Genomic DNA, 23,161 nt, shown 5'->3' on the forward strand with positions numbered 1-23,161 from the left:
CCCACAACTGGATCAGATGAGTTATGGGGCGTACACACAAAACATGAATTCAACAATTTGCACGAGTAGATTACATACAGAATAAACAAGAATAGACACGAATACTGTATTTTCCGGACTATAAGTCAAACTTTTTTCATAGTTTGGCTGTTCCTGCCACTTATAGTCAGGTGCGACTTATATGTAAAAATGAATTCATACTGACTAACATGAACCAAGAGAAAAAATCAAACATAAGTTGAATAACTTGCCTTTCCAGATTCAATGTCTGTTCTTGGGCTTTTATTTTGTGAAATAATTTCCTAAGTAAATGCGACTTCTGGTCCAGTGCGACTTATGTATGTTTTTCCTCTTTATGATGCATTTTTGACTGATGCGACTTAAATCGGATTTCCACCGACTGCGGAGCGGCTGCAGATCAGCTCCGCTGCGTTACGTCTCCGCACTCTGCCGTCCGCCAATACCCACCAGTTCTGTTGAGCGCAGTAAGTGGAAATACACACATTGACTTGAATGGAAACCGAATGACTCCGCCGCCGTTCCGCAGTCGGTGGAAATCCGCAGTTATAGTCCAGAAAATACGATAGATGCGAACTCACGCAGTGTGCGAACTCACTCGAAAACACGCTAATAGCCTCAAACGCGTCTTCACAATATTCAACTCAAGTGAAAAATTAGCATGACACAAAGTTAAATCCCGCAAGTAATTTGGAGCGAGGAACTCGATGCTTTACGTTTGGTGTGTACGCAGCATAATGCCAGGTTCCTGCGCAACGTTTGTAAATTCGATCCCAGAGAAGACAAATACTGACAAAAAATGTATACCTGGAATAGATGCAAACTCACACGAAGTGATGCAAATGACGCAAATTGTGTGGCCCGATTGTCACAGTTGCACAAACACACCTATTTGCCTCAAACGCGTCTTCGTGCAAGTTGAAAATACTCAACTTAAATGAAAAGTTTACATGACACAAAGTTAAATCCCGTGAGTATTTTGGAGCGAGGAACGCAATGCTTTGCGCCTGGTGTGTACGAAGTATAACGCTATTTTCTTGCACAAAGGTTGCGGGTTCAAGAGAAGACAAACACTGACAAAAAATGTATACTTTGAATAGATACGAATACACACAAACTCGCACGGGGAGATGTAAATGACACAAATTGGGCAGCGCAATTGCCTTGAAAACACACGCTATTCGCCCCAAACATGTCTTCGCGCAGTTCACATGACACAAAGTTAAATCCCGCAAGTATTCTGGAGCGAGGAACGCGATGCTTTGCGTTTGGCGTGTACACAGTATAATGCCAGGTTCCTGCGCAAAGGTTGTGGGTTCAAGAGAAGACAAACACTGAAAAAAAAATGTATACCTTGAATAGACACGAACACACACAAACTCGCACGGGGAGATGCGAATGACACAAATTGGGCAGCGCAATTGCCTTGAAAACATCTGCTATTCGCCTCAAACATGTCTTCGCGCAAGTTGAAAATATTCAACTCAAGCGATCAGTTCACATGACACAAAGTTAAATCCTGTGAGTATTTTGGAGCGAGGAACGCGATGCTTTGCGTTTGGTGTGTACGCAGTATAATGCCAGGTTCTTGCACAAAGGTTGTGGGTTCAAGAGAAGACAAACACTGACAAAAATGTATACCTTGAATAGACACTCACACACACAAACTCACACGGGGAGATGCGAATGACACAAAATGAGCAGCGCAATTGCCTTGAAAACATCTGCTATTCGCCTCAAACATGTCTTCGCGCAGTTCACATGACACAAAGTTAAATCCCGCAAGTATTCTGGAGCGAGGAACGCGATGCTTTGCGTTTGTTGTGTACGCAGTATAATGCCAGGTTCTTGCGCATAGGCTGTGGGTTCAAGAGAAGACAACCACTGACAAAAAATGTATTCCTTGAAGGCACTTTGGATTAAAAATTCTGTCAAAAGCATAAGCGTAAAATTATGGTTTAACGTTATGCATATTATGACATCACGCATGTATATTATCTTTATATTACCTGTATATTATCTTTACAGGCAATAATTAAACTGAACAAAGAAAGCCGGTTGACTTAAAAATAATTTTGTCCTCTATCAAAGGATTCAGAAGGTGTACTACAGTAGGTCATTTTAAGTAAATGAACAAAACATGAACGCACGCTTATGACTGGTAATGTTTAAACTCCAGACGGCTGCTGCATACAGCAAGCTACGCTAGTGCTCATTACTGGCTAGGCTACACATTTCAATCTGACTTTGGTATTCTGCGTTTGCCCTATCTCCCCCCCCCCTCCCCGTTCGGTTTTGCCCTCTGGCTGATCTGGCAGAGGGGGAGATTTTAATTGTGGCTATAGAACTCTGCACGGTTCTCTGCCTGTGAGCGAGCCCTCACTTCAGTGAGTGAGAGCTTGCTTTAGTGATATTGGGTCCAGTCCATCCCTTCAGGCTGCTTTTAATGGCCCTTTCCTCTCTTTCATAGCCGGGCTGAGATTGTTTTCCATGCGATGCCTGTTAATTCTGCTGCAGGGAAGGGCAACTGTATATCCATTCTCCTTTCTGTGTGAGAGATACATTTCTTTCTCCATTTTTCTTTCTCACAATACTCCCGTTCCTTGATCCAGGCTGATTGCAAGTTAAAGGCAACATGTTACACTTATGGAATCCATGTGCTTCATGTTAAGAAATTCCAAGGATCTTTCACTAAAAATAATACTGCACACCAGACGCAATACGAAACTATCCTTTCCCTCTTTTTTTCCCCACATGAATGGTTTCTTAATCCTATATTTTATACGACCTCCTGGTGCCCAGAGAGGGATAAGCATGCTAATATGGGTTGGATTTGTAAGGACAGCTCAACTTTGAACTCTCATGCGTGATCCACCCTTGGGCTCAGTCTGGTATGCAGGCCCACAGGAACTCACCGGCCTTTATTACAGCGTGGCCTAAAACTCGCCCTTCAGAAATGTCCTCATCACCCGCCCTTGTGACTAATCTACCCCCGGGCCGCCCCACGCGGCTTGCCCAGGGCCTAAGTGCTTCATCAACCCAGAGACAGACGGACTAGCAATCAAACACAAAGCGCCCGAGGGCGACAGGGCCAGACAAAGGGCAAGCCGAAAACGGCACTCTTTCCTAGTTCACAGGAAACAAGGAGAGAATAACTCTACCCTGATGTCCCCAACTAAGCATCTAAGCTTGGGGGAAGCTTGTATTTAGAGTCGAACGGGAGGCAAACACAAGGTATTCTGCTGTCAGGGTGCGGGGGTGGGGGGGAAGAATGACTGGAGCCATTATGACACCGCTGCCTCCTGCCCGGGGCCTCGACGCCCTGTGGGCACATAGCTGTGGAGATGAAATCTCTGACTGGACCCTTCAGAGAGGGCCCTGCTACGGGCCCTTGGGCGAGGACCGACCCCTTTAGAAAAGTCACATTCACTTCACTCCATATCGAGAGTGAAAGAGCGCAAGTTTGCGTGCACTCGTTGGGAGGGGTGACCGCCGAGGGCGGCATTGTGTTGGATGCGAAAGACAGAAATGATGGGTTGAAAATGAAGAGAGAAGACATCTCCTTGCCTTCATTTCAGATGTGTAAGATGCAAAACTACATGCCACATTTGCTGCTGGTGCAATCCAAAATCAAACATACAGATGTGGCCATGTTTGTGCATTTGTTTGGGTAATGATTTATGTGGGCAGATGAAGGTAATCTATAGTGAAAGAGGTCAGCAGAGCATTCATAGAGCAGAAATAATGCTTTTATTTGGTTATTTATGCTCTCCATAAAGGGACATTTAGTGCCCTCCACAGTAGCAGATTGCTGTAACTCGGCTAAAGTGAAAATTTTAAGCCCGGAGTATATGCACAGCCTTGCAAAGTATAGTTTATTTTACTCGTACATGTACGCCGACATTCAACACATGCACATTTACGACAATGCAATGCATCTCCTGGGCTACATACAACATTATCCTGTAGGCGCATACGCGACTACCAGAAAATTGCGTCAAGTGCACTGTACGCAAACCCACATACACTTAAAAAAATGGACTATACGTCAGCCTTTAGTCATGTGTGGGTCATTACAATACAGTCCTTACTGTTTATGTTAATAGCAGTAATGGTCACTTATGCACAATATCATCTGACATGTTTCATTTTGATAAAGAGCCAAGGGCATGTAAAGTCTCTGTTCTTATGTAAAAATAAACAAAAAAGAGAGAGTTTGTGAATGATTGGATGCTACCAAGTATTAAAAAGTTAGGAAATAAAACTTAATATTTGAATTAATTATTTTAAATAATTATTTGATAATTTGAATAAAACTTTGGCAATTTACTTTTCTAGTTTAAGGCAAAATCGCTTTGTAATGTTTCTCTTTATATGAGACTTAAAATTTAAAGGTGTACATTACTGAACCTACTTTCTATTAGCTCCTTGCCATGCAGGTCCATATAAAATTGTGTCCAAAGATCTTACCTCTGCTCCTGCTGAAGCCCCGAGAAGATCAAGTTTGCGTTTCTTGCGGGGTCCAATGGCGGCAAGGGCTGTGAGATTGGCGTCCCGTTGTCTCATCTGGGCGAGTTCTTGCTGCTGCATCTGAATAGCAAGAACATAACATATTGATCAATATTAACTGCACAAAGATATTAAAATTTATATTAAAACAAGACTACTAAAAGAAAAAAAAATTAAGTTGCCTTGGTTAGGCATGGGCTGGTATGAGATTTTGGCGGTATGATACCACTGTGTTTCGGTATTGCAACATTAAAAGGTGTTATTTTCAAATGTCTAGGTATACAAACAACACCTTTTAATTGGACACATTTTATTTTTAAGCAACATACAACATGTATGCCAGGTAATATTCATTTTATAATGAATACTTTTTAATGACTTTATAATAATCATATTATAATGTTCTTTCAACAAAAATATTTGTGTAATATATATTAACTCTTTCGCCACCTTTGACAAGATAAATTGTCACTTAAAGTTACACTTTGTAGTTTTTCAACCTTCATAATATATTTTCAAGACCCTTGTGATTGTACATCAACTTAAAATAGGTTGAATGACATGTCTACCATAGCCTGACAGGGTCTGTATCGCTTTTCCTTGTACTTTTAAACTTGGGGTTTCGGGTAGCAACCCGAGCACAAAAAACTACAAAACTCTGCTTTACGGCATACGTCACTTTCTCCACTTCCTAAAATTCGGACGTGACAGCACAACAATTTTCCTGATGTTTTTGTCATGGCCGAAACAGCAACTAAGAAAAAGAAACCCAAGGTTTTGTCGGAGGAGACCAGAAAGAGAAAACGGGAGAGTGACAGAATAAAAGAAGGACGAGGATCAATTATATTGGGCCAGCGTTCGCTCGCTGGTGTGAACTAAAGAAGGAGGAGGGGTTTCTGACCGATGCTTACTTGGCCGTCATGCTTTTGTACTAGTAAGTAATGTTATAATGCTTGCATATACAAGTCCTGTCTGGCGCCAGAACACTTTTCTTACGTGAATTTAACTGGAGCCTACTTGGAGAGTTTAGAGAGAGATTTATATCACGTGACATTGTGGCGCCGTGGTGGCGTCATGGACCTACGAGACGGGCGATCCGGGTTCGATTACACTTTAGGGCAATATTTTTTAAATATAAACTTTAACCAAGCGACCACCGTTACAACTGGCTTGTAAAAGTGAGCTACACAATTTTTTTGCCGTTTAATAAAACCCATGAAATTATATTATATGACACATGACATGCTGGAAGGCACACTTTGTGACCTAAAGAGTTTGTGGCCTCTAGGGGCGCTAGACGTGAAAAATACATGTCTAGCACCCGTAGTGGCCAAAAAGTTCCATTGTGTGCCTTTAAGAGAAAACGCTTCCCTGTCAATGACGAGAATTTCCGGCTTTCCACAATACCGCAACTTAACCCAGAAGTAGCGCCTCATGTGAAAAAGAAAGAATTCCGTGTATGTTTTAAAGATCGCTCTGCATCTGATCTCTATCAAAAGTCCTTCACAAAAATGGAATTATCTCAGCTTTTTGTTCAAAATCTGGTGTTTTTGAAAAAACTACCCATATTTGAGAGGTGATAAAAAGAGAACTAATGAAGGTAGGATAAAACAGTTTTTTCTGGAAGGCATTAAACTTTTGTGAAAATCATAAAAAATGCTGGCGCTGGCTGGCAACTTTTTTTTTAAACGCTTGCGGGGAAAGAGTTCAAATGTAAACATCAAATTAATTACACAACTTACTGATTTAATATTTTTGTGTAAACACAGCTCATACCTTGGAAACGGTATCAGAAAATTTGAGAGATTTTAAAACCAGTAACCGGCCCATACCTAATTCTAGGTAATGCTTTTGGTTTATCAGCTCTGGGTAAACAAAATGCAGCAACAAAGTTGCTTTAAAGGGGCTTAGTATTGAGTATCATGATAATGGCAGTGTAAAGAAGACTATAAATAGTTAAAAACGTACACGAAAAACATTACATTCAAAATGTAGCATTCAAACAGATGACCAATCAAAATTCAGTTTAACAATTAAAGAATAAAATAGATGACAATTTTTTTAAACTTATCTTAAATGTAACAATAAATAAAAATAGATAGCACATCCAAATACTGAAATAATCCGAAACACAACCTAAAAGAAGTCTGGGACAGTAGTTTGGGACAAATTAAATGCCGAAGCGTTAATACTTGGGTGAATTTAGACCAAACGCCAAACAAAATATTTAGGATTTTTAATGCAGTCCTTTTTTCATAGTAATGTAACAATACATGTTTATAAGGACAACCTACTATGGATGTCTGTGAATAACAAGCTCCCAAATAACTATTACTGTGATCATATCGCCTTACTAGAAATATCATTTTCAAATATTTGTACGCTGCGTATTTTACATTCATTCCAAGCTGCCCCGAAGAGCTCTATGGAGCAAATGAAGCTCCAAACATCATGCGGAGATTCAATGCAGCAAATAACTCAGAGCTTTTGCCGTATCTGGATGCTTAATTCAATTTCTTTCCACGAGGGAACGAGGGAGAAAGTGAGCGAGAGTGAGAGAACAAGCGATTTTCAAAAAGCACAGCCCGCAGGTAAAGTCATCTCACCCTAGCAGGCAGTGACAGAGCCAGCCAGTCTAGGAGGGGAGGATGAGGAGGGGGCTGGCGCATCCTCTGTTCCCTCGCTCCGAGTGAACGCTGCCGGGCACAGAAAGCAGAGAGTCCTCACCTCTCCTCTCCCTGACACTCGCACCGATGTTGCCACAAACTCACAAAAACACACGCTGCAAGAACGGCTTGCGTGTCAACAACGGCCACATTAGAAAGTGCGTTTCATTTTAAGTTGCTTTTTTTAAAGGAACAGTGCATGCAAAATTACAATTGTGTGCTTTTCTTAACCCCCATGACTTTAACTTTCATGCAATACTTTAAAAGACTCACAGTTTACTTTTATTGCATCTTTAATTTGTACAATGAATGTCGAACAAGGAAGTCACATGGGTTTAAACAACATGAGGGTGAAATAATATTGTTTTTGGGTTAAGTGCAGACAACGTAGGGACATAAAAGTAAAGGTGGGGCAGCTGTGACGTAATTTCGTCTAAAAGCCAGACGTTTTAATAACGTGCAAGTAGATTATCTTTAATTGACTGAATTGTCACTCGAGCTGTTGAAAACAATTTGTCCAATTAATCGGCATCCCCACCCCTTCTTTTAGAAATACAAACTAGATAACGTAACGAACAGGAGATATTGACAAACTGCTAATGCGAGGCAACGTTTACATGCTAATTAAGTCAGGGTTATGCTAATCTGAAGGGAAGTCGTGCACATTGCATGCACACGCATGGATGCCTCGGAGAGACCAGGCTGACACGCCAACACGCCCTGTGTGACTGCTGCATGTTGGGGATCTGGTGCACTGAACTTTCACCTGACCCTGACAGTTACGGTGAAAGCCCTACGGGCGCATAAAAAGTGACAGTGGGGTGGGCAAATCTATTTGAAGTAATGCGAGGTAAGGAGGGCCCTATGTGGACAATTCAGTGACTCTATTAACGTTAAACGTAAGTTTCGGGACTGTTGGGTGTCACCGCTGATCTGCTCTAGCCGCCTGCGGCTACGGCGCAGACTGGCGTTCGTATTCGTTTATTTGATGAGGAGTGAAAGGGGAACCTAGTTACGCCATCTGTAATCCACAGCTCTGCAGCTCCACATAATCACCGTTTAATGACTGACCTCAATCACAAAACCTGCTGCTCAACTTTCCAACATGTCCGTTTCCCTGCTGTGAATACAGATTGGAAAATACTCCACGTACCTATCCAACACAAAATCTACAGCGCAGTGTAACTGTGGCAATGAAATATTAACATACTGCTTATTGCATATGGAGTATACATAACAAATCACAGCTAAAACAATATTGCATAATAGGCAAAATAGCTTTTTTGATGACACCGACATGAATTTGTGACTTTTAGATAATCCATGTTTTGTTGAATTTTGCCTTTGCTTCATGTCTGCCTGTCTGTTGGCAAGAGAGAGACAGGAGGCAGCAGAGAGAGAAATGCATGCAGTCTGTAATCATTTACAAAGGTCAAGCGAGAGAGAGAGAGAGAGAGAGAGAGAGAGAGAGAGAGAGAGAGAGAGAGAGAGAGAGAGAGAGAGAGAGAGAGAGAGAGAGGAAGAGAGAGAGAAAGGTTGAGAAAGTGAGCCTGCAGGCCTTGCTCTCCATCTCTATTGATCCTTATCTGCAGTTCAGCCCACCAGAATTACTCGCCCGAGAGAAACGCCTCAATAACCGCACAGGTTGATGGCGAGTGTAGCGGTTCAATTAAGGCCGCTGGTTGATGCCAAGGACATGAGAAAACACCAACACAATCTGATCCTAATTCAAGAGCCATTCTGAGAGACTTTGATATGCCGAATTTCAGCTGCGGATCTGGGCCCGGTTGCACGAAAACCTTAAGTGGGGGTTTCCCTGAGAGGACTTTTTATAGGAAAACACCACTGTTTTTCAATATTTTACTATGTTCTTTCCTCAACTTAGACAAATTAATACATACCTCCCTTTTTTAATGCATGCACATTGTTGTTGTACAGCGCGTCCATTTAGCCTAGTGCCATTCTTTAACTCTTTCACCGCCAGCGTTTTTAAAAAAAGTTGCCAGCCAGCGCCAGCGTTTTTCATGATTTTCACCAAAGTTTAATGCCTTCCAGAAAATGTTCTTCTTTAAATATATAAACATACAATATACCAAATGAAAGAACAGACCCTCTGCTTTCAAACAAAAAAAAACCCGTTTCATCCTACCTTTAGTAGTTCTTTTGCAATCAGCTTTTGAATATGGGTAGGTTTTTGCAAAAACACCATATTTTGAGCAAAAAGCAGAGATATTTCCATTTTTGTGACGGACTTTTCATAGAAATCCCATTCAGAGCGATCTTTAAAACAGACATGGACATGCAGCAGCTTGCCATAGGGCAATACTTCCGGTTTTAAAAAGTTGCGGAAGGGCGCCACCTGGTGGATAATAGCGGTATTGCGGAAAGACGGAAAATCTCGTCATTGGCGGGGAAGCGTTTTCTCTTAATTGACGAGATATCTCGTCAATGGCGGGGAAAGAGTTAATTCATTCCTTAGGATCCAAACAGGGATGAATTTAGAAGCCACAAAACACTTCCATGTTTTCCATATTTAAAGTCTGTTACATGAGTAGTTACATGAGTAAGTATGGTGGCAAAAAATAAAACGTGGCGATTTTTAAAGCAGATAAAAAATTAGAACTGTTTTTATTGAGGAAGAGCACTTAGTTTGCAGTCCTTGGTGCGTAGTAACATCATCACTCCTCCTGACTTCGGAAGTTTGAGCGAGAGGGGGAGTAGTCAGTAGTGATGATGTTACTGCGCGCCGAGGTTGCAAACAAAGTGCTCTTCCGCCATACAACATAGTTCACATTTTTTATTTTCTTAAAAAATCGCCACGTTTTATTTTGTGCCACCATACTTACTTGTGTATGTAACAGCCATTAAACAAGAAAAACATGGAAGTGTTTGCTGGCTTCTAAATTCATCGACTTGCTGTACAAAGATTAAGTGCACAAACTGAAAAAAGATAGATATGTATTAATGCGTCTAAAGCCCAGAATACACTGCACGATTTTTGTCCTCTTATAAGATCATTAACTTATCACACTGTGCGACATGTATCATTTAAACCCGGGTACGAGAGGCATGTAGACTGTACGATGATAACACGGAAGCTTCGGCGGCAGCGTCACACGTTGCGCAACGTCACCAGCATGTGCTCGTGGTAAACGAATACCGGCGCGCAGGTCGTAGCAGCAAACACACTGTGCGGTGATCATGCCGAATTTCTGACACTGTCAGAAAACTGTCGTAGGCTATCTTTGGACGCAAGACCGGGAAAACGGCCGTCTTTGAACCTCTCTCACTGTACGACATAGGACCACCCATGGAGAGCCACGATCACAGAAATCGCAACGATAGTTTCACGATGGCAATCTTTCGTCTGGGACAGCCAATAATCGTGCAGTGTATCCCGGGCTTAAGTTGAGGTAAGTAAGGCATAGTAAAATATTGAAAAATGGTTTTCCTTTAAAAGAGTTAACGTCTTAACCGTTACCTTACCCAATTGATTATACTACGCGTTTTATGATAGTCTCAATTAAAACACGGCAATGGAAACTGTGAGAGAGTGACAAAATCACTCTCTAACAGTCAAAATTTACAAATCAATAGATCCATCTGAACAGACAACAGATGCATGTACATTAAAGATGTCGCCAATATCAGGTTGCATGCATGAAACTGAAAGCAATTAAAACTTAAGACACTTTGGATTGACGGACAATCAAACTGATATTCTCCTTATAACTGTGCATCCCTTTTCGAAAAGTTATTTTTTAATCATATAACAACCATTAATATTGAACATTAAACTAGTGATATTTCTTTACCCTTTTTTATACACTAGGGCTGGGCAAAAAAATTTTTTCTTCGATTAATCGTTTGTTTTGTTTTTAAATGTGGTCGATTCAAAATTGATTCTCAAAGGTCATGAATCGAATTTTTTATGAAATAACCTGATCCTGTTTGATCAAGGAATGCATGACTTTTTTCAGAATACATTTTTCATCTTGCATCAAAATTGTATTGTATTTAACATAATTGTAGGCATTTGAAAATTTGAGGTGGGTTCTGTTTTAATGTACCCAAGTGTACCTAAAATAAAAGAGTTTAAAGGTGCCATGACATGAAAATCTGACTTTTTCCATGTTTAAGTGCTATGATTGGGTCCCTAGTGATGCTATCAACCTAGAAAATTTGAAAAAGATCAACCCAGTAACTTAGTTTTGGTAAACCATTCTCTACAAGCACATGAAAAAATAGGTCGTTGAAATTTGGCTCTCCTTATGATGTCATAAGGAGCTCTTATTATAATAATCCAACCCCTTAATCCAACCACAGCACTGCCATTTAGTGCAGAGAGAAAATAATTCACAGAACAATTGAGTTTCAATTTCAACAAACCACCATCATTGTGATCAGTGTTCGCACTTGATCTGCACATGTGCATTTTAGAGGACACACCCAAAACGGCAAAAGTGGCAATTTTAACATGCTATAATAAATTATTGATATGGTATTTTGAGCTAAAACTTCACACATGTGCTCTGGGGACACCAAAGATGTATTTGACATCTTAAAAAAGTCCTGTGACATGGGCCCTTTAATATACAGGTTTGTGGCTCTTAATTTCTTTTTATTAATTACCCACTTGTAAACTTATGTTCACTGTTCTTTTTCATAAATATAGTATTTGTATCTAATCTATATTCATTGAGTCGAATCGAGCATAAAATTCGATCCGAGAATCGAAAGGAGAATCGATTTGATAGCTTGTGAATCGAAATCGAATCGACCTGGAACATATGTATCAATACCCAGCCCTATTATAAACATAGCTCAAATTCATAGCATTTTTCTATTCTCATTTGATTGAGAGGATATAACTGCAGAGAGTCCGATACCAATTATTGGCCCATATAACTGCCAAAATATTTCCAGAAACAAGAATGTCACCTCACATTCAAGTATAAATTCTAATTTATTTATAAAGCACTAAATAAAACGACAACATTGACCATAGTGCTGTACAAACAATAGCACAATAAGAAAAATACAACTTTTAAAAGATGATCACGTCCATATAGTTATAAAAGTAATATAAAATAACCTTAAAAAGACAATCAAAGTACATCTTAACTAGATTCAGAAGAGATATGATACTAGCAACCTCTGCCACTTTTATGATCGGACGCTATTGTAAAAAAGAAAAAATGTTTTCAAATAGCTTTAAAACTGGCCGAGTGTCGGTAAGTTCCTAATATATAATGGCAGGCTGTTTCATAATTTGGGGACAGCGCTCGCAAATGGGCGATCCCCTCTGGATTTCATCGATTTTATCTGATATCCATTTCAGAAATATTAACAGCAACTAGCAATAGCAAGCTAAATCATGTGTCTTAGTTTTTTAACACGCATATTTATTTATTTTCATCAAATGCTAATAAAGACAGCACCTGGAATTTATTTATTTGGAAGCATCTCCATTGGACAAAATTTCCTGTCGCCCACACTATTTGTCAAAAAAAGAAGCAAAAGCCCCAAAACTTAATATTGGCCAATGGCCAACAAAACGCTAGCGGCATAAACCCCAGAGCCTGACGAGAGGGCGCATAGAAAAATGAAAGGGAATAGACAGAACATAAGCAGGGCGCAAGCCACTATCTAGGCTTCAAGACAGGCCTTTAACAAAGACGAGGGGCTGCCATTCTGCTCTGGGGCAAAACAAGTAAATAAATATATAGACCTCAGCTATTTTAGAGTTTCTCATTACTAGGCTACTTAGCTATACAGCAATCTGGGAAAAAAAAACGATGATATGAAGCAAGACCAAAGAAGGCTTCAAGAAGCGCTTCTCTTTCTCCATAACGATTCGCCTCAAGGTAAGAAAAACAACAGAGTGCTGAAACAAACAATATAACCACAGCAACGGAGAGACAGTGGGCTCCGCTGCTCTTCATTTGAATAAAACATGCCTCCTATGATCGCGGGTTCAGAAAAGATCCTCTTTGACGGATGAGTTTCAACAGTGGTTGTCAATACAAACAGAGACATATGGTGAAATTGTGACATATGTTGTGTAAACTGGAGCGTTTAAGTGGGAATGACAAAAGAGATGAGTGTTCTTTTCTAAAATTGAACCAAATGCAGTGACTCAGTAGCAAATGTGATTTTTATTTTTTGCTTGGTGTGTAAAGAAACTTATGGTACTAAGTGCTAACATTTCTTCGGTGTAGAAAAACTGTAATCAGCCCAAAGCAGTCGTACATTAAAGGAAAACACCACCATTTTTCAACATTATATTATGTACTTATATCAACTTAGATGAATTAATACATACCGATCTTTTTTTCAATGCGTGCACTATATCTTTGCACAGCGCTTCGGGAATGTGTTAGCATTTAGCCTAGCCCCATTCATTCCTATGGTTCCAAACAAAAGTTTTATTTTGTGCCACCATACTTTCTCATGTAACTACTCATATAACAGTCTTTAAATAGGGAAAACATGGAAGTGTTTGGTGGCTTCTAAATGTATCCCTGTTTGGAGCCATAGGAATGAATGGGGCTAGGCTAAATGCTAACACATTCACAAGGCGCTGTACAAAGATTAAGAGTGCACGCATTGAAATAAGATAGGTGTGTATTAATTTGTCTAAGTTGAGGTAAGTACATAGTACAATATTGAAAAACGGTGGTGTTATCCTTTAATGGATAGTGCACCCAATAATTTAGTGAAATTTCTTCTTTTGTGTTTCGAGTTTTTCTTAAATGAAAGAAATACTTTTTTCGAAATGGAATGAGTGAACCATGACAGTATTCTGGATGTGCTATTTCTTTAAGCAAGAAGAGAAATTTAGATTGAAATCTCTTCAATAAAACATCAGAAGCTTCCCATTGTATGAAAGTACGAGTCGTTTTCTTTTCACTGCCATTAAACCTGATGGAAATTCATAGTCTTTGAATTTGCATCCCACAGATTAGACTCAGGATGTCAAAGAGGGGGAGTGATTTCTGACATCTGAGCGAAATGATGACTTCCCCCATGTGCTAATAAACTTGTTACGAGACGTATGAGATCATTTGTCTCAATGTCAGACTAAATGATGTCACACTCATAGCAAAGCCATAATAATGAAAAATGCACGCTGAGCACTTTTATTTGTTCTATTAAACAGTCCACCATAAAGCTTACCTCTTTAGCTTTCTGTTTAAGCCGGGCTTGTTCGGGATCTTCCTGTCTCGAGCGACTCTGCAAAGAAAAACAGTAGAAGGAAAATATGTCAGTTTTCATGTATTTACAGAGTTCATATAAGTTGTACTGCTTTGTATTAAAATGCATTTGACACCAAAAACATTCAATTTAGTTTTCTGTGACAATTTTCTTGTTATGCTTACATATTGCTGTCTCAATTTAGACGATAATGAGAATGAGATCTAAACCTTGTTATAAATTGTCCCAAAAGTTTGAGGAGATAATTTCACCTCGACTCCTACCTGAACTTTTGATTTAAGTAAAGAAAAACAAAATACACCTTCAAGTGACAGACAAATATTTCTACTAACTACAATGATAATCATGTAAATAGGTCAACTTTATTCCCTAACAGTATTTAGATGAGATCGGCAAAGGGAAGAACAATAATTTCCAAGCAGACGTCTCAATTAGCCGACTGCATTAATTAGAGATGGGACGCCACTGCATTGGGAATCGAACAACGCTTAGCCTTCGGAGCGGGAAATCATCAGCGTCATCATCATCGCTCGCGTTTAAGTCAACTAATTACCTCTTCTTTCATGTTGCCATGTCCTTTCTCCCGTGGGGAATTATTACACCCCCACCATATCTTAAGGAGGAAAACTTCAAGGGAGTGCAATGCATGCTGGGATGCTGCTACTAGCCGTTTGTCGCTGCTGAATCTATATACAGTTTCAACGAAAAAAAATAGCTATGGAAAATGAAGGTTCTGAACATACCTATAGGGACCGCAAGGACAATGGATGAATTACAAAAATTATACTGTCAGAAAAGGTATAATTGTCGCAAATGCTGACCATTACCACAACTCTGATTCACCTCTTCAAGAGTCTGTAAAAATTACATGTTACCAACATAATTCCTGTTAACTTCACGCAAACTTAAGAAACCTTATTGCTAGGAACTATACTCTCATTTTGGCGTTATAATCAAGGAATTTGCTGCCATATCACGGCTGCAGCAGGCGCAATGATATTACGAAAATAGTCTCCTTGGTAACTTTCAATTGAGGGGGATTATTTTCGGGCACTGCGTAATATCAAGTGCAGTGTCCCTTTAAATAGAGCTGCGTTACCACTTTTGGACATCTTTGATTAAAACACCACCTCTCCTTATTTGTTGGATAACTCTTGTCCCGGGGGCTCACGGGATAGTAAAGATCATTTCAGGATCTTGCGGGAAGTAGTAGGTCAACCGAGTACTTTTGCCTACTGTTTTGGAATAGTACATTTTCGGACATACTACTCGCCTACTGCTTTTTAGGCAGTTTAGGACACAGCGTTTGTCCATTTAGGGCTACTGGAGAAACGTGGCGGCGCAAAAGGTCGACTTCCATGTAAGGCGACTTCCATCTGCTAAAAGTCTGACTATGTATAATTTAAAATCATGCAGTTATTGCAAACCATCGTGATATGTACATTTTCTATATTACAATAATTTCACAGCCCTTATATCAAAATTTTATTAATTTATAGTCACTGTGATAATCTTCAGCATGTTACATAAAGCTACATTTGATAGGAACCCCCAAAACTTCTTTAACATTTAATTCCCATGTCTGCCTACACAGCTAAAACAGCAGGTTTCAGGAGTCATGCTGGCAAGACTGGGGCCAAAAAGGTAAAGAAAGTGATCCCTCCGGGTTCATCCATTACACATAACATGATTTTTTTCACCCAACAAACTTAGTGAGTGAGATAGTGACACTTTCTTAGAAAGAAACAGACTCGGAGGCAAATTTAAAACATCCTCTCTTGCTCCCTAACAGAAGACTCATTCCATTCCGCTTATGTACTTTAGTCCAGGCAACAGTACAATCAAATCAACTCGAGTCTGTATAAATCCCTCTGGCTTTGCCATTACTGCAATTTGCCACAGTATGAAGCTGCAGAGTGCAATCTTGTGTCTTAATGACACACTGCCTTTTCTCTCCAAGGCATAAAAGCATAACCGGTTTCTTTAACAGAAGAGCAAAAAACGTGGCGGGGAAATATTTACTGGCATTACACTGATGAGCAAACTGGCGTCAACTAAGAATAGGCATCAATACTCAGACTGATGACCAATCTTGAAAACAATGGTTGATTGCGATCACCTGCCTGTGTGAATGACACAGGGGATTGGGATCCGCCTCCAATTTTTTTAAATATTGTAACCGAATGACTTTTACAAAGTTCTTTTCATACGTCCAGCATTTCTATGCCTGAGCGGTGAGGGTATTATTCAAATCTGACTCCTCTGTTTCTCCCTACTTTGGCTTGAATTAGGTGGGGGAGTGGGCTTTACAGATGGGGACCAATCAGGTAGCAGTCTCCGGGTGTATAAACCAATCAGAATCAGGGACATCAATCTTACAGAATCCTCAGCTTCCCTAGTGTTACACATTTGATTTTTACCATTTTGGAATCCATTCAGCTGATCTCCGGGTCTGGCGGTAGCATTTTTAGCATAGCTTAGCATAATCCATTGAATCTGGTTAGACCATTAGCATCGAACAAAAAAATAACAAAAATAAGTCTTGATATTTTTCCTATTTAAAACTTGACCCTACTGTAGTTAAATTGTGTATTAAGACCGACGAAATATTTAAAGTTGCGATTTTCTAGGCTGATATATCTCTCATTCAGGCGTAATAATCAAGGATTTTGCTGCCGTAACATGGCTGGAGGAGGCGCAATGATATTACGCGGCACCTGAAAATAGTCCCCTGCTATTGAAAGTAACCAAGGGGAATATTTTCGGGCAGTGCGTAATATCACTACGCTTGCTGCAGCCATGTTACAGCAGCAAAGTCCTTTATTATTATGCCAGAATGAGAGTATAGCTCCTAGCCATATCTGCCTAGAAAATCGCAACTTTTAAATTTATGTTGGTCTTAGTACACGATGTAACTACAGAAGAGTCAAGTTTAAAATAGGAAAAATATCGAAACTCTTTGGTTATTTTATAGGCGTGATGCTAATGGTCTAATAAGATTCAATGGACTATGCTAAGCTATGCTAATAATGCTACCGCTAGACCCGGAGATCAGCTGAATGGATTCCAAAACGGTAAAAATCTAATCTTTAACTCTAGAGGAGCTGGTAAATGAGCATATTTTCAAAAAAGTGGAGTGTCCCTTTAATTACTTGCACAGATACTCAATTACAAAACCGTTTGTTATTACTTTGGTCCATTTGCAAGAATGGCTAACAACATGTGAGCGCTTTAATAAAAGCAAGATTGGAAAACATAAATTTTTTTACAAATAATGCATGAAGACAAAGAATTGAAGAGCTCGGATGCAAAACCCTCTAAGCGTGTTCGACCCTCTAAGCATTTCTTTTATCAGACTCAATGGATTTTACCAACAAACAAGTATTTCTGAATGGCCTGAGGCTGGGATTAAGCAGATCTGAAGAAAAAGTAATATGATGAATGTATAATACATGGAGTCGAGAACATTCGGTTAATATCATCATCATCTCATTTATAATAGAGGTGACTTTAGTAATCGAGTCCCTTAATTAAAGATACAGCACATATAGAGTACTAAATATATACTACAAATAAGTACACCATCCATCTTTAGCATCAGCAAGCACCGCAGCACTACTCAAACCTACTTTAGCGGCTTTCATCAAAATCTCTCGCTCCTCGTCATCTTTCCTCTGCTTCTCCATCTTCTCAAGCTGCTCAAAGAACTTCAGCTGGGTCCTCACATCCGACGCCTGCTCGTACAGCTCCTCATCCTGCGGAGAAAAAAAAAGAAAAAACTCCTCATCAACGTATTCATCTGTTCACCTCAACGTTGTTATTGTAACTTTTCCCCACTCTGATAAAGTTTTACATAACAAACGAAAGTGAAGAAGTTAGTAGACACCCAGAGCTAATGGGATAATTGTGTGTTTCACAGGGTTTCTCTGAGGCAACCCCGACTCATTTTCCTGCAAAGGCTGTTCTGGCGGTGTAAGTAAAATAACTGCGTGATACGCGGCAGAGGACCAAAGAGGAGCGTCGCGCAGGCACGCAGGAACCCACACGTTTCCGTGCACATCTGAGGCTATAGCCTATTAGCAGCGGGAACGGCACTGTTCCTCTAATCTCTTCTTGTGCTCTCTTTTGCGCTGAGGCTGTGCCTCACTGACAGCAGGGCCAACTTTTCCTGTCTCCAGTCAAGTCAAGTTTGGCTTGTTTATCGCTGATGTCAACAGGCTGGCTTCACAGGGCTGTGCCAGTTAATCGGTTTGCGAAGTTTGTTTCAAAATCAGAATAAGACAAATTGCAACTCCTGAGTTGAACATGTGTCTTTTATCTCAATTTATATTTGGAATTGCATTCCTTTTTCATTAATAACTAGGGTGACAAAACTGGGAAGCTTAAAGATGTTTGTCGCAACCGTTCTCTGGCAGCAATCAACCCTATAGACCCTTAGGGACTCCTCTTTTCTTTTAAATTATTCAATATGTTCCAAATTTGTTTATAAACATTTCAGCTATATGTGACTACGAAAAGTCATTTTTTGTGATTTACTGTTTTCGACATAAAATAGAACATTTAGTAAAAATATAATCTTGATATCTTCAATATTGACTGAGTAAGGCCACGTCAAAGAAAAAAATAAATGTTTGAAATCAAAATTTGATGCTCCTAATCTCAATTATACATTATGGAGTGGTTTCCCGGACAGGGTTTAGATTAATCCAGGACTAGGCTTTAGTTATATTAGGTCATTTTAGAAGTTTTTACCAACAAACCTTACCAAAAACACTACAGGTGTGCATCTTAAGACAAAACAATGTCACAGATATATGTTAAACTTACACAGGACAAGGCGTTTTTAAATAAAGGCAGCTCAAACATGCCTAATAAACAATTATTTTATTTTAACCTAAAGAAATGTATTATTAAATTATTTCGAATTGTAAAAATATTATTAATGTTGCGGGGCCCTTAAGACATCTGAAGGTCTGGACAAAGCCCCGAGTATTTAAGATAAAAAACCTTTGTATAAACGAGAGGATGGGCCTCGAACAATTAGCTTAAAGGGATAGTTCAGCCAAAAAATGACATTTCGATCATTATTTAATCACCTCAAGTTGTTACAAACTTCTGTAAATTTCTTTGTTATGCTGAAAACAAAGATATATGTTTATAATTAAGCAGGAAACAGGAGCACCATTGACTTCCATAGTAGGAAAGAAGAATACTATGGCAGTCAATAGTGCTCAAAAATGGTTTGATTACAAACATTGCATAAAATATTTTCCTTTGTGTTCGGACAACGAAATTTATACAGGTTTATAACAACTAAAAAGTAAATGTGACATTTTCATTTTTTTGGTGAACTAACCCTTTAACCCTTTACTTGGCACAGCCCTTTTTGTGTGAGGTATAAAAAGGTGATGTACCCCATCAAAGTAATATAACTCTGGCATTTTTTTGTCAAGAAGCCTAATTTTGGTCTTGTTTAAAAGACAACACTTTAAAGTTTTTTAAAGAAGTGTCTGGAGGTAAAAATATTAAATAAGAAAATTTGTTACAGCAGTTTACATTTATTGTAATAAATAAAAATATAGCAAAACATAAAAATATATAAAAAAATCAGGTTTTTGTTGGTTTGCTGCATACTCTTCTCACAAATTAATAAATTACAGTCACTGCATTATTATTACTGCCAAAAGGTTTTGAAATATTAAAACTACATTCTTAGACCTTTCCAACAATTTACAGTTTGTCGTGATAGATTAACATAAAATATAGTGAAGTAAACTCTGGCGCCCCGCTCACAGTTAATGGTTTAACAAAATTTTGATATCATGATATGGCAAATATAGTCACAATGTATACTATTATACCATTATATAAAAGTAATGGCCCATAATCAGCAAAAAATATCTTATTTCATTTCATTATTATTATTATTTGAAATGATAAAAACAGAAAACAATATTACCAACTAGGGGTGGGCGATAAACCGGTAGACAAAATTAACCGGTAGAAATTTGTCAACCGGTAGAGATTTTGGACTATCGTTTCTATCGAGGTTACGTGCCCACGTCACGCTCCTGTGCGTGTGGTCGCGAAAACGTAACGTTTGTACACGTATTTAAGCACTGCAGTTTTAAAACAAGTTATTTTAAGCCATTGAAACACAGACAACAGATCTGTATGCGTGCGTTCTTTCTGTGTGTCAGGAGCGGACAAGTCGCGCAACCGCTGCTCTTTCTGTCTGTGAGGAGCGCGCAAGTCGCGCGACCTCTGCTTATTAAGCTCGTGAGCATTTTTCCCGCTTTATTGGCCTTAAATACACATATGCGTCAAAATTCCCATCTTTGCAAGCATCATCATAAACACGACCAGTAAGGTCTTAAGAGAAAGTAAACAGCTAAAAGAGAAAGCGCATGTGTAACAGTGTATTGGATCCGGACTTTGGTCTTAAAGGGGAAGTTACCTAATTTTGCTCCTGTCTGTCACTCGTGTTAATCAAACAGGATTGAGAAAAAAATCTCTCACTGCTCCAGATTAAATCACTTTTCTACCTTAAATAAAAATATATATAGGCCTATACATACATGCATAATTATTTATTATCATTCTTATTGACTGTGTATCTTCAGAGAGCTTGAGTTTTGTTTGTTTTTATCTTCTTTCTATGCTTGTATATGTTTTTTGTGAGAATTATAAACATTTCTATGGTATTAAAGATTTAAACCTTATTAAAACATAAAAAACTCTACCGTGATACATATCGTTATCATGATATAAAATTAATCCTATCGTGATAGAAGATTTTGGTCATATCGCCCACCCCTATTACCAACATAGTAATAGATAAAAGTGGCATGTAGTTAAGTGACTACCACCACCTGACTTGCATATCTAGCATGATCAAGACTCAAGTAAGGGTCAAGATTAATCTCTCTCTGTGCAGTTGCATGTTCAGGATGTATAATGAGAATGTCAGTTTATGGTTTCTCTTTGAAGTTTGGGACGCTGGAGTCAGAATATCAGGCACTTACTTTGCAGGAGTCTGCGCGATGTTGCGCTACGGCCGTGACCTTCTCCAGCATGGAGCGCAGTCTGGATTGAGTGGCGTGAGAAATCAGAGTGACCGTCTCCATTGACACCTCCGTCACGCCAAACTTCTTGGCTGAAACGAGACAAAGTTTCAGGTTAAGTTTACTGTGGAATGTCTGGCAAAGTAGAACCAAACCGGTATTATTGTTTTCTTATTGAAACCTGCCTCACGATATGACCTAAATTTAAGAGCTGCACTACGCATCTGTCACACCCACACAGTCAATCACTATTTATCACAGTCACACATAAACACATCCAGCAGGTGGCGCAATGCACCTCCTCCCATACCTCCTCCAGACATCCAGCTGCAATCGTCTCACACACAAACACACACATGCATAAAGCCCCCCGGAGGAAGATTTACATTTTTAACACACTCCTCCCCCTGGCGACAGCATAACAACCACAGCCGGGCTCCATGTAATAGCACATATCCGCGGGCACTCATTGGTATGCACTGTGTGCTAAATCAAGCGCAAGGGGGGAGAGAGAGTTTGCTTAAATACAATAATGGAGGGTGCTTTTTGGGTCCAAAGACCTGCCTTTCATCTAGAAGAAAGTGTTAGATTCGTGCTCTTTAAAATGATTTATGTGAAGGTAAGCTAATCTTTATTAATGAGAAGGTAGTGCTGAACGCAGAAGTGTATGACAGGTTACACATACTGTTTGGGTGTCTAGTTATGATTACGGACTGTGGGACCTACACATTATCCATCAAGTTAGTGACTTTGACTTATTCCCTAGGAATTATGGGTAATATTTAGGAAGATATATATGCATGCTTTATTTGGATTACAAAAATGGAAAAGGCAACCATCACTATAACTATTAATAATAGTTAGGTTATACATTTAACACCCAATAATACATGTTGGACCTTTGCACAACTTGCAATGTATCATTTTTATCAATTTATATTGATAAAACCCCATACATTTCTATTAAAGGGAACATAATCACAAAAATCAGACTTTTTTCATATTTAAGTGCTATAATTGGGTCCCCAGTGCTTCTATCAACCTATAAAATGTGAAAAAGATCAACCCAGTAATTTAGTTTGGTAAACCATTCTCTGCAAGCGTGTGAAAAAATAGGTCACTGACATTTGGCTCCCCCTGTGATGTCAGAAGGGGATAATACCGCCTCTTAATCTGCACTATCCAACCACGGCACTGCCATTTAGTGCAAAGATCAGCTCATTTGCATTTAAAAGGACACACCCAAAACGCCACATTTTCACTTACACCTACAAAGTGGCAATTTTAACATGTTATAATAAATTATCTATATGGTATTTTGAGCTAAAACTTCACAAAATGTACTCTGGGGACACCAAATATTTATCTTAAAAAAGCCTTGTGAAATGTCCCCTTTAACACAGATAACAAACTCATCTAAGTATTAGAATATTATGCATATTTTTCAGGTTTTCACTTGCCCTGCCAAAATTTTCACTGGCCCCAATAAAAAATGTCAGTGTCACATATTTAAAAATAATAATTCAAAAGTCTAATATAATTGTATACATACACAACAGACATGTTCCAACAAAAAAAGGCTCCCAACTTTTCTGCTTTTCCTGTAAACCGACTGCAAACTGCGCAAAATATTGGATTGTTTCTTTCATCGTGTTTTACCCAAGTAAATGTCTGCTTTCAAGATGT

The 23,161-nt window shown here is 39.1% G+C and overlaps 1 protein-coding gene across 2 annotated transcripts in view; it reads right to left on the reverse strand.

Moving 5' to 3' along the window:
• LOC135781431 (transcription initiation factor TFIID subunit 4) overlaps positions 1-23,161 on the reverse strand; it is a 50,452-nt gene that overhangs the window by 14,195 nt on the left and 13,096 nt on the right. For both annotated transcript variants that reach the window (XM_065291912.2, XM_065291910.2), the window contains exons 10-13: positions 21,437-21,567; positions 18,041-18,166; positions 14,373-14,429; positions 4,489-4,608 (exon numbers count right to left, since the gene is read on the reverse strand). In XM_065291912.2, the coding sequence (XP_065147984.1) occupies positions 4,489-4,608; positions 14,373-14,429; positions 18,041-18,166; positions 21,437-21,567 (434 nt within the window). The remainder of the gene's footprint in view (positions 1-4,488; positions 4,609-14,372; positions 14,430-18,040; positions 18,167-21,436; positions 21,568-23,161) is intronic.

The sequence above is a fragment of the Paramisgurnus dabryanus genome, chromosome 23 (genome assembly GCF_030506205.2).
Source record: "Paramisgurnus dabryanus chromosome 23, PD_genome_1.1, whole genome shotgun sequence".
NCBI classification, from domain to species: Eukaryota; Metazoa; Chordata; class Actinopteri; order Cypriniformes; family Cobitidae; genus Paramisgurnus; species Paramisgurnus dabryanus.